Below are 13471 nucleotides of genomic sequence, written 5' to 3'. Positions count from 1 at the left end.
GGTCTAGATCAGTCAGCAGCTTTACTTCGGTACGAGACATCTCAATAGCTGTACTGCTGGTAAACACATATTCTGGCGGCTGACTCGAAATGCCGACGAACTATTAGGCGTTTCGTTCTAGCAGCAGAATGATACACGAGTGTCGTCGTCGATGTATCTTTTCAATTTTGCTTTTTTCGTTTTTCCTCTGTTGTGTTTCTGTCATCGAGCTTCACACGGCGGTCGCATATTCCCGCAGATCGCAAGTGCAGGGTAATGCCTTCACAGCTAGCCGATCTCAGTTTGACCGCCGCTACAACCACTTGAACCGGACACCCATTGGCTACTGGAACGGTGAGAGGCGCTACTACTGCATAAAGGACCATCGACACATCGTCACCATCTATCTCTTTGATCAACGGTCGTTCAGTCACTCTGTTAGATGACAACAAAGGGATAGTGTGTTATTGGCTGCCTCCGCTGGCTGTAGCGGTGCTATTGACGGCGATGGATGAAAGTACAACCACCACGCAGGATAGCAGAGAAAGCGGTATCACCAGCAAAACAAACGACTATTCGAAATTTAAAGGTTGCCGAGCCCATGGAAAGGAGGAGAGCGCTCCGCTAACAGAGTAGCGGCAAATTTGAATGCACAAAATCCAGAATAACAGCCACCTTGCAGTAACGATATTCCTGACAGGTTTCATCAGTAGATATTTGGGGCCGATAAATGGTTTCTGCTTATATCTGACCAGCGTAGGGTTTATCAGTACACTTAGTTTTGTCTCGATTATAAGTAAAGCCAGCCGCGTTTTGCTATCAAAGGGGTAGCAGCTGTCTGTTCATGAACCGGCTTAGCTGGCTGGTGTCCGACAAAAAAGGTTCACCTACAAATATATTCTATATATGTTTGAAAATTTCGCATACTTTCACTTAGAGATACCCTTTATTTGTAGAACGAAGACGGCGAATGACAAAATACCCCCCGCCCCCCTCCCCAATTGGCGTAAACAAGACTCGATGTAAATCGTTGTCTGGTAAGCATTTACAGGGGAACCACTGTAATCTCTGTGTGTATGGAAACAGCAGTCGCTCTGCTAAGAACAACCCAAATTAGTGGGTAGTTGTCTATGCGAAACTCCTTCGATTAAATTCGTATACCATCTAGTCAACAGTGGTGTTGTAGCAGCTTGTTAAGGATTTCCAGGAGACCAGCGCTAGCTGGTGCTCTTAGTGTTGATTTGTCTCGGTGTGTCTGTCTCCTGCTGTATCATCGTGGCATAAATAGTACGCATCGATTGATACGCATTTACGTGACAACGTAAACTACGTTTTCTTGCTGTTTTGGTTAGTGAACGAAGTCGTACGCCAGACAATCCTGGACGATAAAAGCTATAGCCACTCAGTTCGTCATCTTTTTCCACCGGCAGCTGCGAAGACCAAAACAAAGACAAGGTGTCATCGTTGACGTGGAATTATCTTGTCGTCGTTGTTAACAATTTCAGTGACGATTAGGCAGCCCCAACAGGGCAGCCAACTTCTCCGGCCTCATCATGTACCAGTCACAAGGAGATGTCGACCAACTCACGCAGGTTTGTTGATTTACAATTGGGCTTCAATGATTATCATCGATCAATACCAATTCCACCACTACTAAGATCAGATGCGGTCATGACTGTGTACAGCTAATGTACGTGTTGTCATTTATCAGCTAATAAAACAAAGTTAATTTTATAGATAACTGAAATGAGAGATGAATAGAATATGAATAAAAAAGGGTGAAAGTTAGCTTGTGTGTTCGGTGCTTAATTTTTTCCAAGGTAAATTGCTATCCCTTGATGAGTGTAAAAGATTCTGCAGTGCGGCAGACAGATTTCTGCTACAAAGACAGAATTCCTCGCTAAAGTGGCCGTGTCTCAGATGAGAGGGCTAGAGCTCAACCGGGTGGATATGGAGTCGATTTGTCCACGTCACCCGCTGTCACTTAATGGAATCAGTTATCATCACGGATGCAGTGTGGCTTAAATAAATGCAGTTCGAGTTGTTTCTTTCGTAATATATCATTGTTATTATTAGTGGGTAAAAACTGAACTACGCAGAGATACAGATCGAGCTTAACGGATAATCTGTGCAGTCACATGAGTCGGGGATAACGAGCGCCTTCATCATATCTATAGAACAAGTTGACCGTGTAATGTCATACGAGGCCAATAACAACCGCTGTAGGTTGAAGCTGTTTATCTATTAACGCAACACAGACTATGACTTCTTTTTCAAACCTCATACGGGTGGGTTATTCGTATGCAGTCATTATTAACTGAACGTAGCTATCATTTGATGATGAGCATCTGAAGACGCATATTGATTCCTTTCTGCGCCTCTATTTTTTTTGGTTAGTTTTTTTAGATGTTATTTAAATATTTCCAGATATTTCTCAAGAACTGCATACTGCTCGAGTACTATTTAGTTAGCAACACAGATTGAAAAAGATTTTTGCAAATAAAATAACCAAACGGGCGGCGGATTGCAGCAGCACGGAGTTTGTGCGGACGTTTTCAAATGTAGTGATATTAGGGAACTCTTCCTATTGCAGACCCGTCCTTCGGTTTCTGTTCCCTTTACAAGCTTCTGTTGCATACGTGAATAATCTCACGATGTTTATGATACCTTGCGAAGCGAGAGGGATTTCGTTAGGAAGTACAGTTCTATCAAGCAATCAACCAATCGTTTTGGTCACCCTAAGGCTACGCCTCTGTACGATATTTTGTTGTTTTTAGATTTACATTCTAAAGTTCCAACGACATGCATGGTATTTTTAAAGCATCATGTATCGTTCGGTACTAATTAATAATATGTCCCTAGGTTTTCGGGAAGTGTTCAGACATTAAACCCGTTACATGTTGAGCGTAATATATAATTTTGCACGCGGTGCCTCACTAGCAGTCTTTTGCGATAATTGATGGAGCAAATTAGTGGTTACGTCTTTGATTGCACTCAAATTAATGAGAAATTTTGGTAGGATATGCAAGAGCTATAAAAATATTTGCTACTTTAGCCTAGAGATTTTGTAGGCGTTATTCGATGTCGTCATCATTTCTGTAAGATGCAATACAATAGTTACGTGTCTGCCTATTGAAATTAAGGGTATGTAAAAATCTAAGTCCGAATAAGGCTGTCGAAAGACTTAGTTTCGTTCTAAGAGCGAGCCCTCTGAAGCAACGCCTAATGGCTCGAGTATTGGATGTAAAACTTAAAATATCTAATTTATTCGACGCTATCAAGACTGTCTAATATTTATTTTATTCGAGGCTATCAATACTATCTAAGGTGACTAACAACAAGTTAAGAATTAAACGTTCGGTAAGTGTTTGATACGAAGCAAGTGATATAGGCCGCTTCACTTGCACTGGAATATTTTGTTTACAAAACGTCAGATTAGGGTTTTTCCTAATTTATGAAATTAGCTGTTTGGGACTTAGTATAATTTTGATTTTGTTGATTTATGTGGCTGTTGAAGCTAATGATGTACTTGCTTCAATCGTGCTAATAATAAAAATAGTAAAAGCCCAATAGCATCCGAGCTAATAAAATTTCACTTCCTCAGACTTAGCTAGGGTACATAAACGACGCAAACCTATACTAAGAACGTGGTTTTGGCTGATAGGCTTTTTATGCAATTTGATTTTTATTCGCTTTGACGGAAGCTAGTGTACTTTTGTCACTAGTTATCGTCGGTTCAGTGGGGTGTAATTTTGATCCATGTATCCAAACCAGGATTTTCGTTGGACTTGTGTTTTGAAAATTCCCGTTTTTTGATGCGCATCCATTTACCAATACCGATTTTCAATATTCAGGGCTGACTGAATCGTTCTGGAACGCATCTAGCGTTTTTTCTTGCACCAATAATGTTTGAGTTCCATCGTACTGAAATATGAATCACGCTTTTTTTCTAGTAACATCGTGGCGGAGCAGCGTCTTCAGTGAATAACTTTAGAGCTTACTTATTTTATTTAGAAACGTTTTCAGAGTTCGACCACCGTGCCTGACTAATCTTGAATACCTGGCGCGACTTAAAACAGTTCTTCAATTGTAGGAAGGCAATATAGATAGGCTTCCTAAGCAAGTTTACAGTCAAAAAAGCATAGTCTGTACCATTAGCAGCAATCTTACATATGCCAACAAATTATTAAACAATGGCTATACGTTGTGGGTAACGGTTAGGCCTTAGAAAATCGATAAAAACATCTGTCTCAAAGTTAATGTTGTCGACACTGAAATTTCAGGCTGACAATGATTATTCCACAACAACCAAATTGAGCTTTTCTGTTCACAGACTATTCCAGAAAGCCTCAAATGCGCTTATCGGCACTAAAAATTTCGTTTTTTTCTACAGACCATGGGTCTGTCTTGGTTGATATATCGTATCGTCAAGGAGTATTTTTCCTAAAGATATGCAAAACAATTTGTTAATGAAAAGTTATATTTTTTTAACTATGACGATTCTCTATAAACAGATTTAATGATTGTCATCGGTGATAGTTACGAGTCAGTCTTCTTTCGGGTGTCGAGTATTCAATGATAAATCCACCTAACCTGGCAGGGTTTTCGAGCGTATTATTCATGTTCAGTGTTAAGTGTTTACGCATGAATTTTATGTCGTTTAACTATTGTTTTATGCCTTTTCACTTCAATGATAGGCTTTCATTGTTTGCTAATAAGATAAAATACTAACAGGGAATTCTGTTCTGACTAAATATGACCGATTTAGAACATTTGTGCGACACTAATGGTAGTAAATAGATGGCGGTCATTATTGTAAACAATGAATACACCATTCAGTTATGATTTTCTGTGTGGAAAATAACTGGTAGGAATTGCCTTCCTAAGATACAAGTACAGTGATGGTGGTGATTAGCTAAGCAGCTCATCTAGTTCGCTTCGATTTATTATATAATTTGAGAAAGTACACAGTCTTCGAGCTAGAGCTTATTTGGCTATTATTACGATATTCTTCTCCTAGGTGCGGCAGCTGTTCATCAGGTAGTTGCATCTAGACCGTATTTCAGTAATACATTCATTGGCTCTGCAGTTTACGATTTATCAAAATCCATAACGATTTTCATCCATGCGAAAGCTCGCCGCGTTTGTAGTACTGCTGGATGCTATGAGCCGACTGGTATCAATACGTAGAGGTTATAGCTGCTTGATATAATACTGTTTACAAAGTTTTAGTAAGCACCTTAATCCTTCTTTTGGCCTTGTGTTCCGCGCTTTGATTTGGTTTTGAACGGATTCCAAAAAACTCATTATTTTTTTTATTTCCTGGATGCGTTAACTTGAATTAATTTGCTTATTTTTTACCCAGATCTGTCTCTCCACAAGCATCACTAACGTGGCGTTCAACGGAATTTGTTGCGAATTACGCAAAAAAATTACAATGGGAACGTCCTATCTTTTTCAATGTATTAAGCAAACAACACGTAAGTATCCATCATGACACGCGTCCTATGCTTATGAACTCTTTCATATGTGCTGAACGTGTGATTACTCATTAATTTATTGCTTGCATGGCTACTTATAAGCTCAATGTTACAACCAGACCACAATATACAGACGCTTACACGTAGTAGTGTATGAGAAAATTTATCATCTTTAGCAGCTATGAAATGTAACGCGGTCAATTTTATCCCGTTGTGAAAAACCTTTAGAATGGTCATTTTAACCGGTTTTGTTGAGCTTGAATTCAGTTCACTCACTAAGATTATTATGTACACCTCAGCTGCCACTATCACACGCAAAGCTAAGTACTCGCAACGATACTGCTGGCGCTGAACGTCGGTCTGATTAGCTGTTCGTCGCTAATTGAGTCTTTAGTTAAGATGCAGTGACGTGTCCAAGCTCGTCAGTGGTATGTATACTAAATTAAGGAGCAGTCCGACACATCTCATGGCACGGCAGCCTGTGTCTATTCTATGATAGACAGGCCGTACTAATGCAGTCATTTTGACTTGTGGAATCTCTTAAGTCAGGAGGAAAGGAAATGTTTGATAGCGGGTTCCTAAAACCTGGGTGGTAATTAAATCACCCAAAATCGGTTGCCTAGATACTGCAAGAACTACGTGACCTACTTACAAAAATGATATGTTACTATATAAACAGTTTTTTGTTTGATTAAAATCATAGGTATCATAGCATTTAGAAATGTGATTCTAGATTCAATCAAAAAATATACAGATAAGGTGCGAACTGTACGGAGGACAGATCACATACCGTGCCAATCGTATTCCGTTGAGCATTGTTAAGCGTTCTTTAAAGCATCGAATTCAATTAGTTGGAATAGCTGACCTGAAAGCAGCATGTTATAGCTACCTGAAAGCAGCATGTTATAGCTACTGGGATTAAAGCTAAGGTCGGTTGTTTGACATGGTGAAAAAGACCACCGTTCTTATAAACGAACATACGCCAGGTTACATATCTGGTCTCGGGTTTACCGTACTCATTAGAGTGACATTTGGAAGAGGTTAGCTCTGAGCATGAGTTGCGCATTACCCGCTATTTTCGGTGGCGTAAGATAATTTAGGCTAATCTGTTAGGTTGTTTTGAGTTTAGTAGCTTAAAGGGCTTGTGAAACTTTTACATAGTATAAAACTGAAGAGCAATATTTCGGGTGTGTTAAATAACTAGAGTTTGAGAGCTAATGCCATATCTGGATTCTGTTTTCTTCGATTCGGGTTGTGATTGAAGTATGGCGACGAGATCGTATGCTATCGATCGCCGCCCTACACGTAAAATTCTTTAGGATTTCGAATGATCTGACAGCATTGACCATTTTCTTAAATTGCTCACTTCCGTTTCACGCCACTCTCTCGCCTCATCTTCCTCTAGTAGGCTGTACAGACTGACCTGTGTTTCGCCTATAGCGAAGATATATTCCAGGTTTTGTTGTCATATTGCCTCGAGTACACTATACGTATTTCCATCCATTTTTAACTCAGCTTACGAGCATTTAATCGTTTGTTTTTCATCTTTACTGTTTTTGTTACAATTTTGTAATACGTATTCCGGAAAATCGCACATTGAATTTTCAGAGAGCTTATAGTTCATATTTTGATTTTCTCACAAGCTTCGGTGACGTAGGAACTTGTTCTTTCGCCTAAGGTGTTAAAATATAGTCACCTTCATGGTTTTTAATTTTCTAAGATGATTATATTAGTAGCAAACTGTCGTTTCGCCTACGGCTTGTTTATTCAATGTTTTCATCAGTTTTCGAAGTATTCCAAAAGTACTTTCACTTTCGAAAAACAAAAACATAATCACTGAGCCTTAATTTTCAGCATTAAACGATGTCCTTATTCCTGTGCTCAACATTGTCCAGTAATAGTTAGTCAGCTTATAGCTACAGATGTTCAGCAGTTTTATGTAGATATTTGCCAAATTTGGTATGCTTATGATTCGTAGTTTGAAACCGCTCGAGTTTTGCAACCGTGAAGTAGCTCTGGACGAGCCGACACTTACGCGCTAATATAGGATAACCATGAGAACTCGTTATTCTCATAGATCAGATAATTAAATAGTTCCTGGGTACAGAAATACGTAGTTGAGTCCTCACAGATCTCTTAATCACTGTGCATCATTATAGCCAATTCATTGTAATCTAAATATTCGATGTTGTTAATCATATTATTTTAAAATATTCAACTGAAAAGTAATGTAGTCATTTATAATAGAAATCAAATTTTTAGATGAAGCGTCAAAAGTATCATGTACTTGACAATATGCTCGAAAAGGTTTAATGTAGACGCAGATTCGTTGTGCCAGCAAGGAAGCCTTTCTAAGACGGCATCTTTTCACCTTTATTTAGACTCCAGGTTACAGATATTTGACATATATATAGGAAAATACAGGCACGGATAGACCTGGACTTCGGATTGAACTGGAGGTCGCAAAATATGCTTATCGAATGTTACGACTTGTACTAGAATGTTTAATCATAATGGGGAACAGTAAATGTTTCGAATTTACCGGCATCAACCGTTGAGCATTCTTTCGGCAGCTGACTCCCAATATGAAATAGACATGCCCGGATTCGGACCTAAACCGCCACGTGTCCCTGACATTAGCAGGCAAACGCGATCATGAGAACAACGTGGAACCTAAGCAACGGCAAAGGTAGTCGCTAGCAGTTTCATCTGAACGATTCAATGGCTTTTAAGATCAACTCATCGCTTGCGGAACACTTCTTGGTGGATAAGACTTGGTCATCCGATCTCTCGATGACTTAATATATATTAATAATGCTGATAAGGCGTAAATGATCGCTTGAATTGTTATTATTCCTGTAGTTGTTAAAAGAGGCAACTCAAAAAGGAAGTCTGGTTTTTGGGGTAGCACGTCTAGTAGTTGCTAGTGTTTAATTTAAACGCATTTGTAACAGTGAAATTGCATTATTGGCCGTCATCGTTGCATGATATATTACAAAAAAGAAAAGAAAACCATTGGCGATAGTGGTACAATGCGTTATTTACAAGGGTTGTTTACAGGCAATTATCCACAGCTTACAACTGCTTGTAAACAAAAATGTTTCAACCCAATGGAGGATCGTAGAAAAAGTGATTAAAAGAAATATCGACGTGTAGACGACAGTGTAATTGTTTTTACCAGATTTTATGAACACTAAAGCCCCTTACTGATGATATGCAAAGAAAGCTGAAGATCTTGGTGCAGAATAAATGTTACTCATGGTAGTAAAGTTTTACCTTGATTTAACTCTAACAAAAACGATGACTTGTACCACCCAGCAATATATAAGGATAAAAAAAAATATCACATTTTTATATTTACAGCAAGCATTTAGCCAAAGTTGCTTTGCCGAAATGCTCGATATCTCCTTCGCTGTAGTCTGCGAGGGCAATCGATCAAACTTATAAAAGAGTGGAAATGATATTGTTCGACATTTTGGTACTCTTGTTTTGCAACTGACAAAATAAAAACAATTTTGACTCTTTTTTTTTATTCGATTGTTTTTGTTATCGTAGTTAAAAAACGAATTGATTATTACGGATATATTACAGCTGTATACTAAATAGTGTTGCTTTACTGCCAAATATTTATATGCTATTTGTATATCTATCGAAGTATTCAGTGGCGGAAAAATATAAACGATTTTTTAGGTGCTTTCGAATTTCAGACAATATGAGTCAGTGCTGGTACCATAAAAGCCGAGACTCGGCACTAGTAGATATTCTTTAATTGTTGGAAAGGCTTTATAAATGCCTTAAAAGTAAATGAAACATTCGCTATAATTTAAATTTTATTACGATAAACGAACAAATGCTGCTCAGGCTCATATGGAAACGCCAACATGCGTTGTCGAAAAAGAAACGGTCCAGAGATGGTTCTGTCGCTTTCGCTCGGGAAGTTTCGATATGAAAGCTGCCCTCGTAATGGTTGACCAATCACGAAAAAAGTTAAGCTACACTGACACGTGAGTAGCCATGGCGCCGCCTGAAAACTAAGCATCCACCACCGAAGACTTCAAAGCCATTTGGAAAAAGCTAGCTACAAAAGGAGGGCTGATGTTTGGGTGCTATACGACTTGACGAAACAGAATTCACTCAATCGTGTTTCCATCCCTAAGGCTTCACAGAAATGTAACAAAATCGAGGTTTTTCGTTTGATGACGGGTTTATAAGAAGTCGATTATATAAGACAATGAGCGAAAAAGGTCATAGCCACAGCGGGAAAAGGTTCACAAAAACTGCTTGGACTGATCCGAAAGAAGGTTATGCTATATATTTGACAGCTTTGGAATACAATCGTGTATATGAGCTGCTGTCGCTTGACAAAGTAATTTATTTGAATTTCTGCTGCCAACAACAAACATGATTATAAGAAGCTACTGAAAAAATCGATTTATACAAGTGGACAAAAGCGCATCGTATTCCACCACTACAGTGCCAGATAACACAAATTTTTAGCTAACCAGCAAACATTGCAAGATTTGAGGAGAACTTTTAATAATAATAATTTAACTTAAAATTTTGCATCATCAGACTATCAGCATCTGTTTCGGTTTCTGCAAAACCCTGTGGATTGTTTTAATTTTATTTTAGTAAAATGGCGCAAAAATTACTTGTGACAGTTTTTCATTCACAAACTAAAGACGTTTTATAGTGATTGGATTATGATGATATTTGAAAAATGGCAAATGATCATCGATCAGAATATCTCATATTAAGTTTTAAAATATTATTAAAAAATTGCTTTAATTTTGGATGAAAAACCGTCAATACCTTTTCGACAACCTAATACTTTGCCACACATTGGTTAGTGTTACTTAATAATGATCTCTTATCTATGTTATCTAATAAATAACTGACGTTTCTCGTTTCTCTGCTGTTTGCACTTTGCCTGATTGCGCCCAATGATTCCAGACGATCACGACAAACATTCGCAAGATCTCGCAGAATGTCAACTCTATGCAGCAGATGATTATGCAACTGCAGTCGGCGCCGTCATCCGACAATGAGTCCGTCCGACAGCAATTGAGTAAAATGCAAAGTTACACCAATCAGCTAGCGAAGGACACAAATAAACTACTCAAAGAGTTGTCGGCCAATAACTCGGGAGCCAAGAACAAAATTGTCAAAGATCGGCTAGCCAGCGATTTCTCTGATTCGCTCAAAGCGTTCCAGTCAATCCAACATAAAGAGGTAGATCAGGGTCGCGCAGAGGTTCGGCGAGCCCGTGCAGCCAGTCAGCGTGGCAATCTCATCGAGCTTGGAGGTCAGCTGCCACCCCCGCCCAGCACACGGCCTGGGCAGCAGCAGACGCAACAGCAGGCCCAGCCGTCAAGTGGCTACCAACAAATTCTCATAATGAAGGAGGACCCGAATACGGAAATAGTGCGTCAATGGGAAGAACAAGTCAGCGAGCTTGAACAAAACATAATTGACGTGAATGTCATATTCAAGGAACTCGCCACAATGGTCCACGAGCAGGGCGAAGTGATTGACTCGATTGAAGCGAGCGTCGATAGCGCCACCATCCGGGTGGCCGAGGGGGCCGAACAACTAAGTCAGGCCCGTCATCACCAGGAGCGTGCACGAAGGAAGCAGATCTGTCTCATCGGCTCAGGCATCATAGCACTGGCTATCTTAATTCTCATTATCTACAACTCTGTAAAATGATTGGTGAGAGAGAGAAAGCAAGTGAGAGATTGTCGATGAGTGAACAAAATGAAACAGAACGAAGACAACGTGGAACATCTGATAAGTATAATTCGGTTGCAGCGAAAAGAACAAAGGAAAAAAGTAAAAGAATCAAAGGGAAATCACAGAATTGATATACTGCAAACACTATACGCATATTTACAGACACGACAACAGAAACAAACAGTGGCGCACGAAATAAAATAAAAAACTACTACAGGCATACGTTTAAAGTAGCAGCAGCAGAAGCAAGAACAACAACAACAAATGGATGATGAAAATAGGCAATACGTAAATACTAGAGAAAAGCGAGCGATTTAAACAAAAATTACGATAGAGAGAGAGGGGGCAGAAGAAACGCGGAAAGGGGAGGAGAAGGGTATATTGAAAGGAAAAATATCAGTTTGGCCCTTAATGTAGAAAGCTGGACGTACACAAAGAAAAGTTACAGTACAAGAAAGAGCCTATTCAGCTACGTGGTCCAGGTTTTCAGATACTTCAAGAGAATCGTGATGGTTTGAGTGCCGTTTATTGGTTTGCTTCTCCCTTTCTCTCTCCCCCTGTCAAACTTCAGTTCTCCTTCGCTGATCAATTGAGTGACGTCTAAAGCATTGAAGTCTGACGAAGATTAATTGCTAATGGATCAAACAAGACAACACATGCATATATATACATATAGGCGAAAGCATGTAAGGAAGACCCGAGAACAGGGTCTTCTACACCAGTTGGTTATTGTTATGATTACTATTACAATTTTATTTGCTATTATTTTTTTAACCAGGCGCTGCACATTACAGAAGCTGTCGTTGGCATTCTGGGTATAAACAATAACTATTACTTTACTGTTATTGCGAGCAGATGTTATGACTAAACATACTAGAACAGCAACGGTCAGGTCGAGCAAGACACGTAACAAGTTGGCGCATTAGAGGAAAGGTTGCATGATGATGTTGGTGATAGAAAAGAAACTGGATGATAAAAAAGAAACTGGATAATTATAACGCCAAAAATTTACGGGAACCACGCATATAGATTTGCTTGTACATAAGGATAATACTCAGAATATAAGTTTCTATAATTAGAACAACCTATCGTGAAAAGCACAAGAAAAATTTAACTTTATGCAATCGTGTTCGAACGCAGAGATGTCGCACTGAATAAATAAATGTAACCTGTAATAAGAAAGCAACTGATTGATGGGAAACGGAAGAAACAACTAGAAAAAGAGGTTGCGCTATTATGAATAAAACAAGCTATTTTGTCTGCATTATTTTGAAGAAAAAAATACTTATGATACTACAGAATATATTAAAATGCGAAAAAGCCTGAAAAATTATTGTCGCGCTTTTATCAGGTTATGTTAGGTCATCAATCACACCGTATAATATAGTAATAGCAGTATGTACACATAGTCACTATGACTGATGTAAGAAAAGGAAGCTTAAAATAGCTATGAAATGGCGATAGTACAGCCAAATATGATAATTCTGGTTTTTTTTCAAAAGTTGACGATGTTAGCGCCGCTGATGTATGCGTCTCTATTAAACGAGTCTAACACATTAGCCCCCCCCCCCCCCCCTTCGCGTCAAGATATGAGACAATTGTTACTCTGGGCCACATGAAGTCGGCCATTTTAAGTCCAACCGTTTATTTTATTGAGGCGAATGCACGAGTATTATAAAAGTTGCTGAAGATCGAAAAAGAAGATCTGAGCAGCGACTTTGAAACGCCGCTGTGATTCCACGAAGATGACAGAGAAGAAACCTTCAAGGTGAGAGTAATAATAATAATAATGATAAGTTTATTCTAATCACTGACTTAACGCCACTTATATCACGACACCTTGAAATAAATAGCTTGATATTCTTTAAAAAATGCTAATGTCTATCATTGAACGTAGATAGACAGGTATTTATTTGCCTGTGCAACAGAACGCATTACAGGATGAAATGCTCAAATTGGTGTTATTCAACGTCCGTAGCATTTAGACCACGGTCAGTCACACACATAAAGAGTTCCTACACACAATAGTTTTTAATGAAGTATACATTTTTTGCGTTGTCTTGATGCCCCAAAAATTATCGGGATCACTAGCGATATGAGTGCTATAGAAGGTGGCTAAACAGGAATTGAACATAGGCGAAGATAGGGCTCTCCATTAGAAAGAGCATAAGCCAGTTTTTTTTTTCACTATTCAAGTTGAATATATTTTTTGAATGATCTTGCTACCCTCGACTAGTTAATAGCATGCTTCAGAAAATAATCAGTATAAGCCTTCCACA

General features: G+C 38.9%; 2 protein-coding genes and 1 long non-coding RNA gene across 8 annotated transcripts in view; 2 read left to right on the top strand and 1 right to left on the bottom strand.

Moving 5' to 3' along the window:
- Positions 1-843, bottom strand: part of app (Palmitoyltransferase app) — a 33142-nt gene extending 32299 nt beyond the window's left edge. The window contains exon 1 of the mRNA XM_022851816.2: positions 26-843. The gene's annotated coding sequence lies outside the window, so the exon portion shown is untranslated. The remainder of the gene's footprint in view (positions 1-25) is intronic.
- The window catches only part of LOC111271185 (syntaxin-7), a 34051-nt gene extending 20987 nt beyond the window's left edge, over positions 1-13064 (top strand). For 3 of the 6 annotated variants that reach the window (XM_086972823.1, XM_086972822.1, XM_022851821.2), the window contains 2 exons: positions 1332-1571; positions 10413-13064. In XM_086972823.1, the coding sequence (XP_086828949.1) occupies positions 1533-1571; positions 10413-11168 (795 nt within the window). In that variant the 5' untranslated portion in view covers positions 1332-1532 and the 3' untranslated portion in view covers positions 11169-13064. The other 3 variants (XM_022851825.2, XR_002686739.2, XM_086972821.1) reach the window with 3 other exon arrangements.
- Positions 4622-8471, top strand: LOC147752027 (uncharacterized). Its single transcript, XR_015315234.1, has 2 exons — positions 4622-5459; positions 8100-8471. It is a non-coding gene; the product is annotated as an uncharacterized LOC147752027 (long non-coding RNA).
- Positions 13065-13471: the final 407 nt, after the last annotated feature.

Source organism: Varroa jacobsoni, unplaced genomic scaffold (genome assembly GCF_002532875.2).
Source record: "Varroa jacobsoni isolate VJ856 unplaced genomic scaffold, vjacob_1.0 contig00413, whole genome shotgun sequence".
In the NCBI taxonomy this organism is placed as follows: domain Eukaryota; kingdom Metazoa; phylum Arthropoda; class Arachnida; order Mesostigmata; family Varroidae; genus Varroa; species Varroa jacobsoni.
This window is presented reverse-complemented; position numbering and strand designations above follow the sequence as displayed.